This window comes from Hylaeus volcanicus, chromosome 7 (genome assembly GCF_026283585.1).
Source record: "Hylaeus volcanicus isolate JK05 chromosome 7, UHH_iyHylVolc1.0_haploid, whole genome shotgun sequence".
Taxonomy (NCBI): domain Eukaryota; kingdom Metazoa; phylum Arthropoda; class Insecta; order Hymenoptera; family Colletidae; genus Hylaeus; species Hylaeus volcanicus.
In genome coordinates, this window is record NC_071982.1 from 12,843,296 (window position 1) to 12,857,093 (window position 13,798).

At 43.0% G+C, this 13,798-nt stretch overlaps 4 protein-coding genes across 13 annotated transcripts in view; 2 read left to right on the forward strand and 2 right to left on the reverse strand.

Annotated features, from left to right (window-relative positions):
* Position 1: 1 nt before the first annotated feature.
* LOC128879224 (transmembrane protein 8B) lies at positions 2 to 7,270 on the forward strand. 4 transcript variants are annotated; one of them, XM_054128167.1, is made up of 6 exons: positions 2 to 1,559; positions 2,964 to 3,224; positions 3,375 to 3,652; positions 3,735 to 4,364; positions 4,777 to 5,629; positions 5,697 to 7,270. In XM_054128167.1, the coding sequence occupies exons 2-6, from the start codon at positions 3,043 to 3,045 to the stop codon at positions 5,857 to 5,859; spliced, it is 2,106 nt and encodes a 701-aa protein (XP_053984142.1). In that variant the 5' UTR covers positions 2 to 1,559; positions 2,964 to 3,042; the 3' UTR covers positions 5,860 to 7,270. The 4 variants fall into 4 exon arrangements, with proteins under 4 accessions (XP_053984142.1, XP_053984143.1, XP_053984141.1 ...); XM_054128168.1 differs by having other exon boundaries at positions 2 to 775; XM_054128166.1 differs by having other exon boundaries at positions 2 to 771.
* Positions 7,271 to 7,424: 154 nt separating this feature from the next.
* On the reverse strand, positions 7,425 to 9,039 carry LOC128879238 (uncharacterized). Its single transcript, XM_054128198.1, has 4 exons — positions 8,954 to 9,039; positions 8,326 to 8,512; positions 8,114 to 8,255; positions 7,425 to 7,986 (listed from the first exon to the last, which is right to left on the reverse strand). The coding sequence occupies exons 1-4, from the start codon at positions 9,037 to 9,039 to the stop codon at positions 7,580 to 7,582; spliced, it is 822 nt and encodes a 273-aa protein (XP_053984173.1). The 3' UTR covers positions 7,425 to 7,579.
* Positions 9,040 to 9,302: 263 nt separating this feature from the next.
* LOC128879232 (uncharacterized) lies at positions 9,303 to 11,679 on the forward strand. Of its 2 annotated transcripts, none has more exons than XM_054128191.1 (8): positions 9,303 to 9,438; positions 9,504 to 9,542; positions 9,806 to 9,885; positions 9,995 to 10,327; positions 10,430 to 10,614; positions 10,850 to 11,036; positions 11,120 to 11,291; positions 11,384 to 11,679. In XM_054128191.1, the coding sequence occupies exons 5-8, from the start codon at positions 10,441 to 10,443 to the stop codon at positions 11,538 to 11,540; spliced, it is 690 nt and encodes a 229-aa protein (XP_053984166.1). In that variant the 5' UTR covers positions 9,303 to 9,438; positions 9,504 to 9,542; positions 9,806 to 9,885; positions 9,995 to 10,327; positions 10,430 to 10,440; the 3' UTR covers positions 11,541 to 11,679. The 2 variants fall into 2 exon arrangements, with proteins under 2 accessions (XP_053984166.1, XP_053984167.1); XM_054128192.1 differs by having other exon boundaries at positions 9,304 to 9,438; positions 9,508 to 9,542.
* Positions 11,509 to 13,798, reverse strand: part of LOC128879225 (L-asparaginase 1) — a 6,145-nt gene continuing 3,855 nt past the window's right edge. For 4 of the 6 annotated variants that reach the window (XM_054128171.1, XM_054128170.1, XM_054128173.1 and 1 more), the window contains 4 exons: positions 13,264 to 13,578; positions 12,794 to 13,098; positions 12,549 to 12,722; positions 11,819 to 12,435 (listed from right to left, as the gene is read on the reverse strand). In XM_054128171.1, coding sequence (XP_053984146.1) covers positions 12,067 to 12,435; positions 12,549 to 12,722; positions 12,794 to 13,098; positions 13,264 to 13,578 — 1,163 coding nt within the window. In that variant the 3' untranslated portion in view covers positions 11,819 to 12,066. Of the gene's footprint in view, positions 11,651 to 11,705; positions 12,436 to 12,548; positions 12,723 to 12,793; positions 13,099 to 13,263; positions 13,579 to 13,798 lie in introns of those variants that run through there. The other 2 variants (XR_008457586.1, XR_008457585.1) reach the window with 2 other exon arrangements.

A 13,798-nucleotide genomic window follows, 5' to 3' on the forward strand; every position in this document is an offset into this window, starting at 1 on the left:
TTTGATTATTCAGCCCTTGCTATCATTTTTGTTATTTTCAGGACCTTTTAGAAGAATGCTTCATGTTGAATAATAGACACAGAAATAAAGATACTTGTGGAGATTCTTTAGAAGAAGATAACGCTGACGGCGCCGAAAACGAAATTAATCATTTCCGCGCAGACATCCGCAAGGCCAGCGCGATTTAAAAGGCTTCTGGCGAGCGTGGTGCGCTCAGCTGATCGACCCACGTGCTGGGCTGCGCCGCGGCACCGCGACGCTTTGTCCTGATTCAGTATTAAACGTGCGGTTAAGAAGAAATCCTGAATCACACCCACTCCCTGTTACATTGTCTCTCTCTATCGCTCCCTCTATTTAATAGCACGAGTTCAGAACACGTCGAGCTATTTACACAGTGCTAACCGTTCGTTTCTGAACGCATTCGGTGGTGATCGTGGCGCGAATTTGTCCATGTAAGAGCGATCGATAAACACCTCCCGGGGATTTTCAGTCCGTCGGGCAGCCGCGAACGCGCTCTCTCACGTGAGACCGGGAATAGCTGTCAAAGCGACCCACGTGTTCCTACGAGTTCTCAGTACGTGTACGCGCGTGTACAGTGAGAGACAGAAACCGTAACGCATCCGAGAGTACAAGACCATGACGTGCTCGCCAGATGAGGAGAACAATAGCGTTCAGTGAGATCCCAGCGTTGCGGGATAAACGGGTTGAACGCTTTGCGTCATACCGCGGTGAACTATTTATTAATCAGGAAATCACTCGGCGGAGTCGATAGTAAGTATGTAGATAGAAACATCAGATAGATGTTTCATACAGATGTTTTGTAGAAATTACCGTAATTACCCGTTGATGTAAACTTATTCTTAATAGCGAGCGGATGACGAATTAGAGTAAGTGCAAGCTTGCAGGCTTGCAGGCTTTCGTAGATAAGTAGACGGAGGGATCGTATTGCGGGTGAACTGACTGATGGGGGAGTGGGGGTGGAAGGGAGGGAGCCAATGATTGCGACAAATAGCAAAGTCAGTGAACCGAAGTCATGAGATGCGATGTAAAATGAACCGTATGCATTCATGTAACACCGCGTGACTAATCTTGTCGATGATCGGCCGACCGAAAGATACTGCGACCAGCGGATAGACTCGCTATAATAGCGAGGCTAGGGCTTGTACACGGTTCAACTGTCGTTTCTTCCTAGACCCGTGACCGTAAATCGTCTCGCGAACCCTTTCAGGAGCTATTCATGCGTGCGTTGCGATACTGTCTCGGGGAAGCGTCAGTGTCGAACGATAACTCCCAGAGTTCGCTCGACCAGCGGCGCGCACAACGCTCGTTCGACTGACATTATCGGAAATATTCGGCCGACGAGGGTCGCTAGGGCGGCTGGTGAAATTCCCGCGCTAACTTCGATTGGCCGACAAAGTTGCTGGAAAGTCGTGGCGAGCATCGGCTGAAACACTTGTTGCTGGACCGATACAGAGACATCTTGATAGCGAGGATTTCATCCTGCATTTATCCGACCCCCTCGAGATACTATTTGCTCTTCGTTGACTCTCAGAGTGGAGGTATAGAAAAAAAGCGATAGGATTATTTTGTAAATGAACAGAACAGAGATTTTGATTGTAAGGACACGTTGGAAGCGTGAGATCGGAGGTTTAAAATTTATGTTAATCTAAATTCAATTGGTAAACAAGTATGGTAGTTTTAAATATAATTTGGATAGAGAACTAGCGAGAACACTGCGCGCAGTCTGATAATTTGCGCGTCTCTGTAGACTTACGAATCTAAACTGTCTCAGGCGAGCGTTAATCGAGCGTAAATGCACGTATCCGTGTACCGACGGCAGCGGAGTTAATGCGGCAATGATTCGAATACAATGTCTACTAAACCCTCGTAGGGAGGAAGTACTTTGCGTCTATCTGATAGCCTTACAAAAATATTATATTTTGATTATATCTATCATTAAGTAATTCTGTTAAGAATATCTTTCAAAAAAAGAAAAAAAAAGAAAAAAACTGCGTTAGATTCTTGTAAGCATATACTTCTAGACAATGTCTAATATCAATATACAAAGTATCAAAGTATCTTCCTTTTTAAGAGGGAGTATTGGTATCATAATCTTATCGCAAAACACGATGATTAATCTGTGTTCCATTTCTGTAAACGAACTCGACTCACGTTATTGTTACCGTTAGGGCATGCGTATAAATGCACGGTTAAGTGATTCTAATTGAAATACGATCACCGAATCGCCTGTACCAGCTGGGAATACACCCATCTCCGTTCGCTGGCCAGCGATACGAATACATTATAAAGGAACCCGTTCAAACGATTCGTTAATCAACTATTCGAATCCGATTGGCGAGCGGTCACGTTATAGGAAATCGATTCTTTGCGTATTATTCAACAGCCCCGGCTCAACTGTCACGAGGCTACTAATTTATTTGTAATCGTTCGGTCTGGAACTGTATCTCCCCTGTGACGTGTATTCCTTCGTCAACCGGAGAGGAACGAAACGTTACCGCGTTCCGACCGTCCAAGCTCTGATAACGCGGTCAGATAAGCTATCGGTTCGTTCGGGGCACAGGAAGTGCGCGAATTAGCAATGGCATCTGACCTACTTGATTACGCATGTCGCATGAATCTTCCTCAGCGTCTGAGACCAGCGCGGAGACCGAGCGCGAAGCTGTAGACCCTGTTAGGCTTCATTTCCTCCTCGCGAATGATCGCGAATTGGAATATTACCTCGTTGACGGTGCCATGCTATCCCGATCTAATCCGCCTGTTATCGCGAAACCGATAACCGGTTACCGCGTAATCGCGAGGAAATGATTAGGTTCGCTCTGACACTACGCACAGTTTACCAGAGGCTATCCTTGATTTTTAATGTAACACACAGGGTATGAGATGTATCTGATTTATACGATTCGTTTTATATATAAATATTATATTCTTCTCTTTCTGTGCAGACGAGCTGAACAGAGGACTCTTTCTACCGAGTAACTAGAAGAGGTCGCTTGTTATGTGGCGGATCGTAAGAGCTATAATATGCGGGACAGCGTATTAGTAATTTTATTAGCATGGATTCTCGCGATAGAACGTGGACTCTGCGGCAAACTCGAGCTGGTCGCTCAACGACCGAAGAACGTTCTCGACGACTATTACGCCTACCGTCACATTTCCATCATCCACTTCAACGTACCAGACACCACTGTCGCGGCAGCATTCAAGTAAATAGCCCAATGGAACAGGACCCTGTGTATAATTAAACATACTAAACAGTAGTAGAATAATATAATACCGCGTCTCTAGATCATGTGTTTTAAAACCTACAATAATATCTTAATGAGAAGATGTTAATGGCGAACCATGCGTTCCAGGTTCACTGTAAAAGAAAAGAAAACTGGAGGAATAGGTAAATGCTCCGCGCGGGACGTCTCCCTGTTTCTGAAGTCTGGCAGCCTGCCGTTCGTCCGTCCCGATGGCTCAAAGATAGCAGCCAAGCTCATGAAAGGGAGACGTCGATACTATTCTCTGAACATGGAGAGCGACGGCGGAGAGTACATGATCAGAATCGATGCACCTTCGCCCGGCGATTGGTACGCCATTGCGTTCCGATCCTGGTCCGACCCTGACAATGGGAAAATTACGCAAGAAGGTAATTCTTTACGTCAGCTATCTATATTATCCAAGCACCTACGCATAATAGTGCAATATCATAACACGGTACTTTTCTTCAGGTCTCGGTGCTTCGTGCGACACGGTGCTGGACGCCGAGTTACTGCTGGAATCTGCGTCGATAGTGTCCCTGGTGGACCCAAAATCGAAGTACGAGGTGCAGATGAACGAGAGCGTGGATTCAGCCGTGATGCAGCTGCTGATCCCAGACGAATTCGTGGACTCCAGTCTGTCCCTGAAGTCGACCTGCGGCGAGGACTGCAAGATAGCGGTCCACGTCACCGCGGAAGACCATCTCGCTGGCGTGATCGTGAACACCACCAACGCTACCTTGTTCTTTAAACCTTACTCGGACGCTTTCCACTATGTAACTCTTCGTTTGCTCTCTGGAGAATCCTCGAACGTGTCCTTCCAATTGACCGAGACCCCCTCTGTCGATTCAGGGCAAATGAAATCTGTGAATCTCATGAGAAAGTCGCTACCAGACTTCTTCCTCTTCGATTACGAACATCTAATGGAGAATGGCACGAAACCATCTGCGTTCAATCTCACCGCAGACACCCTGTCCGTCCTTAGCTTCGAGATTGGTAGAGTGTACGACGTCGGTGGGACGCTGACTCTGGGCTTCAAACTTGTAGACGTCCAGGACAACGACAAGAAGACCGTCGTTGTGGCCGTGTGCATTTCTTTAGGTCAGCAGAATCTGTAAGACACGTCGAGGGGTTATTTAACACGTTGATCGTCACGTCACCCATGTATGGGTGACGGTGCTTTTCACTGAAAAACGAAAACTATTCATTCTGAATGTTAAGCGTCATAGCAAATGAATTTAAATGAAATACTCGAATTTTGATGAAGTTACAGAACTAAATACCAAAATAAATGTTTCATTACGCAGTTTCCAAAAGTCTGTAAACAAAATGAAATCGCGGTAGAAATTTTCAAGAGTATTAGTCTGGCAGTGAACGTGTTAAGAGGGTAGACGAGAGTAGGATGAGGTAGCTGGGACAAATGAGAAGCTGTATGCCAGAGTAAAATAGGTTTTCTTTTATTCAAAAGGATGGAGAGAAGATCCCTTTAAATAACAAAATACCATTACTCCAGGTTACTACTCCAACATCACTGCCAGTGGAGGCTGTTTGCGCATGGACAGCACAACGCCAGCGGACATCTACGTGAACTCTACGGGACCAGCCGTCCTGCACGTCCCCTTTCCCGAGCCAGGCATCTGGCACGTGAGCTTGAGAGCGTTCTGCGTTGAGGAGAGTTGCAACTGTATCGATAATTGCCTGAACGGCACTGGCTGCGACGATTGCGATTGCATGAGCCCCTGCGACGCGAGAATAGAGAGCCGCGTCTCTTCTTTGCCGTGCATAGAGGGTCGTTGCAACTCTCGTGGCAAGTGCATGCACTACATGAGCGGAGGATTCGTGTTCGCCGCGTGTCATTGTTCAGGAGCGTACCGAGGATTCGACTGCGCGGACGATACCTACGTTCTGGGGACCAGCGACGTGATCATCCGCGTGGTGCTGCTCACCTTCAGTAACCTCGCGTTCATCGGGTCTATCTACGTGGCTGTGCGTAGAGAATACTTCACGGAGGCGATCGTCTACGCCGCCGTGATGTTCTTCTCGACGTTCTATCACGCCTGCGAGGCTGGAGAGGACGTCTACAGCATTTGCATTATGAAATTGAGCGTTCTACAGTTCTGCGACTTCTTCAACGCTCTTCTGTCTATCTGGGTGACGCTGGTGGCGATGGCGTCGTTTGGACCGAAGCTCACCGCATTTTGTCAGATAGCTGGGGCTGTTATCCTCGCTATGAGCGCAGAGTTGGACCGCACCGCTCTCTGGGTGTTCCTTTTGCCCGCTGTTACAGGTTCTGCTTTGATCGGGCTTTCCTGGGGCGTCAGGTGCAAGAGGAGGGCCACTGTTCGTTATCCTTTGCGTCCTTATAGGTATATCCTGCTTTTATAAAGTATTGAATCAGTATACTTCATTAATTGTATTATTTCATGTTGACAGAAGTATTTATTTCCCGGCTGGACTTCTTCTAGTCTCCCTTGGTCTGGTCTGCTACGCGTTCCTACAGACGCGAAGCAATTACTACATTGTTCATAGCTTGTGGCACGTGTGCGTTGCTGTTGGAGTGGTGCTGCTCCTGCCGAAGCGGCAATACATGAAGTGATCGTTAGCGTAACAGATGAAAGTTGTAGAATGTAACAATTTTACCGGGAACCTCGTTGCCAAGTCGAAGGAAACACGTACAAAGAATGTTCGTAGTGATCAACGGTGCTCTTAGGCGATCACGCAACGAATATTGTAGATATCAGAGAGATCTTATTCTTGTAAAACTTGAGAAATTTTCATAGATAGGAGGCCATTTGGCGGTTGAATACATTCGAAGAGCAATACGAATCGAACAGCGACAACAAATACAGATTTATTCGAGATTCTAATGTACACCCTCGTTGTCGGCGGGTTCATGTAATTAGCGAACACCGTGTGTATCATTATATTGCAATTAAGATATATTTACCACACAACGAGAGCACTCAGATGATGTTTCACCCAAATGCTTAACGACTTGCATTCATCGAGTTCATTAATTGCAACTTAATTATATATTTTTTAACAATACGTTGCATGCATCTCGTCAAAGGTTAAAGAATTTCTGGAACAATACTTGTACATGCAGGGAATATCCGTGTATCTGTAACGCTTTACCGTATGTTGGATATAATTATAAATCTCTGATGGATTCGTTGTCTTCAGAATTAAGTTCCAGTTGGACTATCGGTGATCCAATGCTCCAGCTCGATATCAATTCTAGCGAATTGATTCCGTGTCTCTATGGAATCAAGTCCTTGCGCGTGGATATATATATACATATATACATACGCCTTCAAAGATCAATATATTTCTATACACCTCCTTTGGGAGCAGTAGCGACGTTGAAGTAGACTGTGCCTACTTCGTTCAAATACATTATAACGACAAACATATTATAACGTATACAGTAGTGGCCATAGAAGTTAGACTATCTTAAATATGTTAATATTTCTGATTGAACTCTCAACAGAGAAGTAACTGTGCTATTAGAAATATTCACATTAAAGCATATACAATTTATTACAATGAAACAAGTTAGTGTCGCTCATGTATCCACATATTCGACTGTGTTTTTAATGGTACAATTTCTATGGCTGCCACTGCAGGTGATACGAACGCATGTACATACATATAGTGGAAGAGATTTGTGAAACAAACTAAATAAATTAAAGACAACGCTCGAGATGATAAAAACAGATCGAGTATTATATAAAAAGACAAGACTTCGCGTGTTTGTCCCGCAAAGGCGCCGAATAAACGTACGGACTAATAGATTGAACATCGTTGCACCATGTAATTACCTTGGGCAGTTTGTCTCAAGCAAGGACCGTGAAAAAAAAAAGAAAACGACTGTCCACATCTGAGAAAAGTAGTCACGACCGCACGCAAAAGTGCACAAAGTAACAACCCTGTCGTTTTAAGCGAGAGGAATTTCACTTTTTTTAGATCGCCTGCGTGTAAGACAACGAAATAAAGAGTTACACGGATGCCTGGTTTTGCGAATTTGGCTTTAATACACGAATCGTCGAGGAGTTGCCTGCAACTATCGTCGCCTACGACTCTAGACTACGTCGCTCCATGGGGAGCTGGTCATTAATCGTTACAGTAGATCTATGAACTAAATTTAGTCGAGTAGAAATCACAATGTAGAGGAAACTTTAAATATGACGAGGCTAATGCTAACTGAGGCTTCAGTTGGCTTCTTCGAATCAGGCCTTAACAATCTGGCCTTAACAATCTGGCCTTCCTAATCTCCATTTTCATTTCATTTCGTTTCATTTCATTTACATTCTCAGTTACAATGATCCTGATACCGTGGGAGTTGTCGATGGACCCGTGTTGATCGCAGCAACTGCAGTGATGACGTTCGACGCAAGGGACAGCATAGTCTCCATGGAGAAGCCGCAGTGCGGATAAGTCTTTGAACAGTTCCGACCATTCCTTCCAACTTCCACTGCCTCCTGTATCGCGGTCCCTTCCATGGCTGTGCGGAAGAACTGATTAGTCGTTATCGCGTCGAACATCTTGTCGAACGACGAGACCTCTTCCTCCTCGTTTAGCTGGTTGGCATCTCTTGTGGACGATGCTGCGTGTTGCGAGTAGGTGCACACCGCACGTTGCATGCAGGATGTGGAGTCTATACCGTGGCGAGCCAGGACGTCGTCCATTTTGGTTACTATGTGAGCCACGCCGTTCTCTTCACCTGGAGTGAAGATGTACAAATGTGAGTTCAAGGTTGAGTTAATTGTGTTAATAAAACTTGGAGGGAATTTTTGTTGGAAGTAATTTACATTTCTATAATGCTTGTTTAGAGAAGGCGAAGGACTTACTTCTTGCATAGTGACCATAAGTGCCAGAGAGGACATACAGCAGCTTAGGTATGATCAGGATGGAACCTACTCCAATGATAGCACCTAGCAGCAAGCCTCCCAGGTCTATTTTCGCAGGCGCGTAAGTCGTTGCTCCGTACCCCTGTGGCAATTTTTATAGCAAGTAAACTTTGATCTTACGCGATTCAGAATGGATAAGAATGGCTACTCACACTGCCTGTGCTGCCGATATTCGTGAAACCAAATCTAGGTTCTTGAGAGCGGTCCGCAATGTCGTTGGCATCCGTATCATCGCGTTTTGTCGGTATCTCGCTTTGTGGATCCACTTGGGAAGGCATGGCTATCTGGTCGTGGGACTGTCGACTCTTCTCCATGTAGATCATGGAACTTGGAACGAACCTAAAAACTCGTTATTATCATTGTTCATGTTGGGAGAAGATTAAATTGATCTTGGAGTGGTCTTCAAGGGAAGGAAATAAAATAGGTATTAATTTAACAAATGTTTCCCTTTCACAGTCATAATTCTACATATCAACTGAACTTAAATACTAATCTTATCCTCCATCATGTTGGGAGAAGATTGAATTGATCTTGGAGTGGTCTTCAAGGGAAGGAAATAGAGTAGGTATTAATTTAACAAATGTTTCCCTTTCACAGTCATAATTCTACATATCAACTGAACTTAAATACTAATCTTACCCTCCATCATGTTGGGAGAAGATTAAATTGATCTTGGAGTGGTCTTCAAGGGAAGGAAATAGAGTAGGTATTAATTTAACAAATGTTTCCCTTTCACAGTCATAATTCTACATATCAACTGAACTTAAATACTAATCTTACCCTCCGTCATCTAGTTTGGGATTGCCTCTGACAACCACCGTTGAAGATAGCAGCAAAAGAGCAAGGTTCTGGAGATTTCGCGACATCTGGAAAAAGAAAAAGGTCACGTCTTGTAAGATACACACTACAGAGTATTTTAAAAAAGGGATGAATAAGTAAAGGAAAAATTACATTTCGTTTCAGAAGGGCCCACTTAAGCGTACCTTGCAGTGGCAAGGATAAGAAAATGGATGAATGTTTGAGGGAGCGTCGTTAGGATCGGTTACGAAGAAACTGCACGACACGAACGTGATCCTTGGAATATATAGCGATACACCTACTCTCCCTGTCGTCGTCACGACACGACGAACCGTGGACATAATTGGGCCCGGTGGTTTCGCTTTCGTTGTTAGATTTTCATAGGACGTTATCACGGTGCGTGACTCGTTCGTCTCTCCTGAGGGAGCATGAGGACGTCCATTGTCGCAGCATTGTTCTCGTAGCTGGTAAACATGTGTACCCACTTTGAAATACTTAATTCACCTTTCGCAATGACACTGTTTGTTGACAGGTAGAAAGATCTCTTCCTAGATCTTCAATGGTCACTGAGGTGAGTCGCTTTCTGGTGTGAAGAGTTTTCCAGAAGGGCCTTTAGAATCTTCTTTTCTATTCAAATACAAGTGGTACGAAATCCATCTAATTCTTTTATTTTAAATGAAAGCACAAGTTGTACTTGAGCAGGATGATGCCCTTTAACTGTTACAATCTTCAAGCTATATTTTGGAAAACTGTATTATGAATGCATGAAAAACACGAAAACCTCTAGAAACTAGAATACCTTGAGTTCGTTAAACTGAGGAATTTGTTCTGCAGGTTGCCCTGGAAAATTCACGAAAGCCAATTTCCCCTCGTGTGCGTGCATCAACAAAAGTGGCATAGGAGTGGATAGACAAGTAAATTAAAAAATGATTCCAATATTCTCATTCAATTGTACCTTATTCGTCCATTGATTCTCACGCCAAATTCCAACGTCACCTGTATCTAAATTGATTGAAATTTCAGGAAGACCTCTCTTATATGACTATGGCTCTCTTACTGGTGAAAATAATATGGGTGCAAGCAAATGCAATTACGACACATGGAATTGTAAGCGCGAACCTACGAGGTTTTTAGCCGTGACGACGACTGGCTGGCATAATCGCCGCGGCGAATGCTTAGTTTCGCGACAGTAATTTGACCAGAAATCTCTCTTGGGTTCGTTAATTTCGCTCGAGGAAATTTCCTATTTGTCGAGGGTAGGCTAGCGCCCGTACAAAAACTGGCGACGGGTTCAAGGATTCGTCACACGTAGTTTTGCGCTCGCCTGCAATTAGTCGATTCAACACCTGCGTAAACGTAAGTCTTGTCAACGTTTCAATAACGTTTAAACTATTCCTCGCCGATTTTTAAAGGAGACTTCTGAACCTTGTGACGACGTTATTTTATTTTATATTTCAGGGATATATATTATGGCGACGGTAGAAGTGACCACTTTGTTCTTTCTCTCCATGCTGCTCACTACTAAAGCAACTAATCTCAACTCTGATGTAAACTCCAAGGCTTCAAGGACTCACAGTAAAACATTTAATCATAGTCCAAAAGGTGGACTGATCTCCTTTAACTCTGAGCAAGAAAAGCTTCGCGTAAGTTCTATTCGGATATGTACTCTATCTAAAGGTTTCTATGAAGATGTTGAGTTTCCCCACCAATCAAAATTATTTCTTTTCTAAAGAGGGTTCTTTATTCAGAATAAAATTTCAACTCTGATTCGTATAAAAATTGGTAAAACTCAGCTTCTCAAGCTGAATAAACTGGAGTTTTGTTGGCGAGCAACTCGAGGTCAACTCGAGCCAAGATCTTTCCTTCGAAATCTTTCAGATCGACTGGGCCGTGACTATCCCCTTCATCTCGATACCTCTAAATCACAGGATTGGAGATCATGGGGAAGTTCTGCCACTGCTCGACGTTAACACTAAAGCTCTCGGATTCGTTGGCCTCTTGACCACCATCTTCAGCATTGCTGTGCCTCTGTTTTCAAAGAACCACCACCCTCAGCTAAACTATCGTAAGTAGAGGAAGAAAGCATTTATTTAGTTTAACTCTTGTAAATAACTGTGAAAATTTATACTCTTTTCTATGGACTTACAGGCTCAGAAGATAACCAGCAATGGTCACAAATAAAGAACTCCCTCAATGAGATGGTTTTTGGTAACAACTATGTGGCACCCTGTTTGCAACGCGTAGTTTGCTCTATCGTTTCAGTAGCAGCGCACAGGGAAAGCCCAACGAGTATGGACAAGATAATCGATGGTTTATCAAGGCAAGATTTTAATAAAATTACTTTTATTTTAACCAGATGGAGTTTCTAATACATGTTCTGATGTTTGATGTTTTGTTTATTTCGTATTACAGTCATGAGTGGTTCAAGGACGTAACAAATGGCACCATCATCCAAAACGCTGTGAACGTGGGACGAAAAGGAAACCGCGATTGCGCTCATGTTTATAAAGATTGTCTGATTACTCCCAAACTTCTCAAGACCATGATGAGCGAATTGGGAATCGTGTGAGTGAATCTATCTGAATAATACACACCAAAACTCTTACACATGCTATTTGGAGCAAAATTTTAATATTCGAGTATCCTCGTTATATTTTTGTATTGTTATGTATGAATAAACTAGAAAGAGAATATATTTTGCACAAGAATGTAGTTTCTTCCTTTACCTACTCACGTAAAATAGTCTTTAAATTTATCGATAAGCCATATCATAGAAGAGTTTATAGTTAATGTTGCTCTAGGAAATACATTATTATAGTAGCGTAAGCGTGACGTGGAACGTCGTCGCATGATTCAGATATAATTATAGTTGTACAGACTTTCACTTTTCAACGACACCATAATCTAGAAAAAATTTGTCATCAAGAGGGATTAATTCAAGGCTGGTGCATGTATAGTAAGTATATAAATTAGAAAATAAATAAGAATTAATCGATTGTCAATCGATAAAAAGATAATATATATACCATAGACAACATTGCAGTCATACTTTGATAGTTCATCATTTTTCACATCATACTTTCACATTTGTACTTTCATCTAGTAATTTTGACCGCGACACTCGGTGCAGGGTTCGGTGGGTCTGGAAGCGAAAGCATCAACTCCGCTTGTGCGGAACCAGCCGCTTTGGCGAGGTCGTACGGCGTCAAACCCATCTTGTCATAGCAAGTCGTCTCTACGCCATAATCCAACAGGAACTTAAGAGCTTGCACGTTATTATGCAACGCAGCAAAGTGCAACGGTGTCCTTCCAGAGAAGTCCTTCTGCGAGAGGTCAGCGCTTGCCAAATAAAACGATGTCAGTCGTTTCACATTTCCTACAGCCGCTGCAGCGCAAATTTTCTCGCCTATCAGATATGCGCTTCCATGCAGGTGAGCTCCACATTGAAGTAATACTTTGATAATCTAGAAATTTTAAATATCGATTTATTATTTATATAATAAATATATTCTGAGTGTTTGATAGGACATCGGTAGGAGTCTAATTTGGAAAGATTATTTAATAGAATAATATTTACCTCGTGATGATCATATTCTATGGCATCAGTGAGCACAGTACGATCAAATCTATCTTTGATATGGACATTCGCACCCATTCTCAGAAGACACTGCACGACGTTCAAATCTCCTTCACAGCAGGCAATGTGCAACGCAGTGCGGCCATCAGCATTTCTTTGAGAAATGTCTGCTCCCTGAAATAAAAAAAAGATCATAATTCAGAAGCCGAAGCGCCTCTGTTCGATCAAATTGAATCTCCACTTACATATCCTTTTAAAGATTCAAGTTTTACGACGTCGCGCGCTAGGACAGCGGCGTTCAACATAGCAGGAAAGAGAATGGTGCCCAATTCCTGAAACTCTGCAGTCGAGGAGATCCTCAGGGACCTAGCAACCGCCTCCACCAGGTCTAGATCTTGGAGCTGAGGTGGTCGTCCCGCAGTTAACTCTCCGCAGAGATTCGTCTGCATCATTTGCCGTTTCATTTCAGTGTCCCATTCCTTTTTTGATAATACGTACGACAGTTTGGTGAGGGCAGCCTCTGGCGTCATGTCACAACCAGATATCACACCTGCATATTACGTACATCTTGAGACACGTGCCATAAATCGTCATTTATCTATTGGAAATAGACTGGAATAGGTTACATACATATGGCAAACGCTGAGTGTTCGAATTTTAAAAGAGGTCAACCTGAGCAATCTGAACAGTTGCAATTTGAAGATATATACCGTACCAGCATCTTCGAGCTGCTTCCCAGGTTCGTACATTCCCGAGACACAGCCCGTCGAGCACTGCGTTATGTTAATTATGATCACCCCGCGTTTCGCAGCCTTCCGTAGTTCTTCCATTATATCCTCCCTATTCGTAGGTATGTTTCCTGCCCCGTAAGATTGCAACACGACACCTTCGATAGTAGGTTGCAAAAACGCCTTCACCAGATCCGTGGTTATGCTTGGGAAAATGCGGAGTAGCCCAACATTCCTGTTCAGGACTGCGTGCACGTGGAACTTCTCCAATGTACAAGAGCGAAAAATTGCTCGATAATCCACTGAAAATACATATACTATATATTCAAATATAAAATATATGTTATACATACAATATATATATATATATAAATATATAAATATATAAATACTAATATGTAATAATATATAATATAATAATATATAAATAAATCTACAATATATGAATATTGAAATATATATTATGTATTGAAAATATATATATTAGGTTGTCCTAAAAGTTTCTTTCGTTTTATTAATAAT

Coding starts and splice junctions, on each gene's coding strand:
- LOC128879224 (XM_054128167.1), top strand. CDS start 3,043: ATGCGGGACAGCGTATTAGTAATTTTATTAGCATGGATTCTCGCGATA. Junction 3,225..3,374: donor ACTGTCGCGGCAGCATTCAA/GTAAATAGCCCA, acceptor CATGCGTTCCAG/GTTCACTGTAAAAGAAAAGA. Junction 3,653..3,734: donor TGGGAAAATTACGCAAGAAG/GTAATTCTTTAC, acceptor ACTTTTCTTCAG/GTCTCGGTGCTTCGTGCGAC.
- LOC128879238 (XM_054128198.1), bottom strand. CDS start 9,039: ATGTCGCGAAATCTCCAGAACCTTGCTCTTTTGCTGCTATCTTCAACG. Junction 8,513..8,953: donor CCCAAACTAGATGACGGAGG/GTAAGATTAGTA, acceptor ACGAGTTTTTAG/GTTCGTTCCAAGTTCCATGA. Junction 7,987..8,113: donor TTATGGTCACTATGCAAGAA/GTAAGTCCTTCG, acceptor TCTTCACTCCAG/GTGAAGAGAACGGCGTGGCT.
- LOC128879232 (XM_054128191.1), top strand. CDS start 10,441: ATGGCGACGGTAGAAGTGACCACTTTGTTCTTTCTCTCCATGCTGCTC. Junction 10,615..10,849: donor CTGAGCAAGAAAAGCTTCGC/GTAAGTTCTATT, acceptor GAAATCTTTCAG/ATCGACTGGGCCGTGACTAT. Junction 11,292..11,383: donor ATAATCGATGGTTTATCAAG/GCAAGATTTTAA, acceptor TTCGTATTACAG/TCATGAGTGGTTCAAGGACG.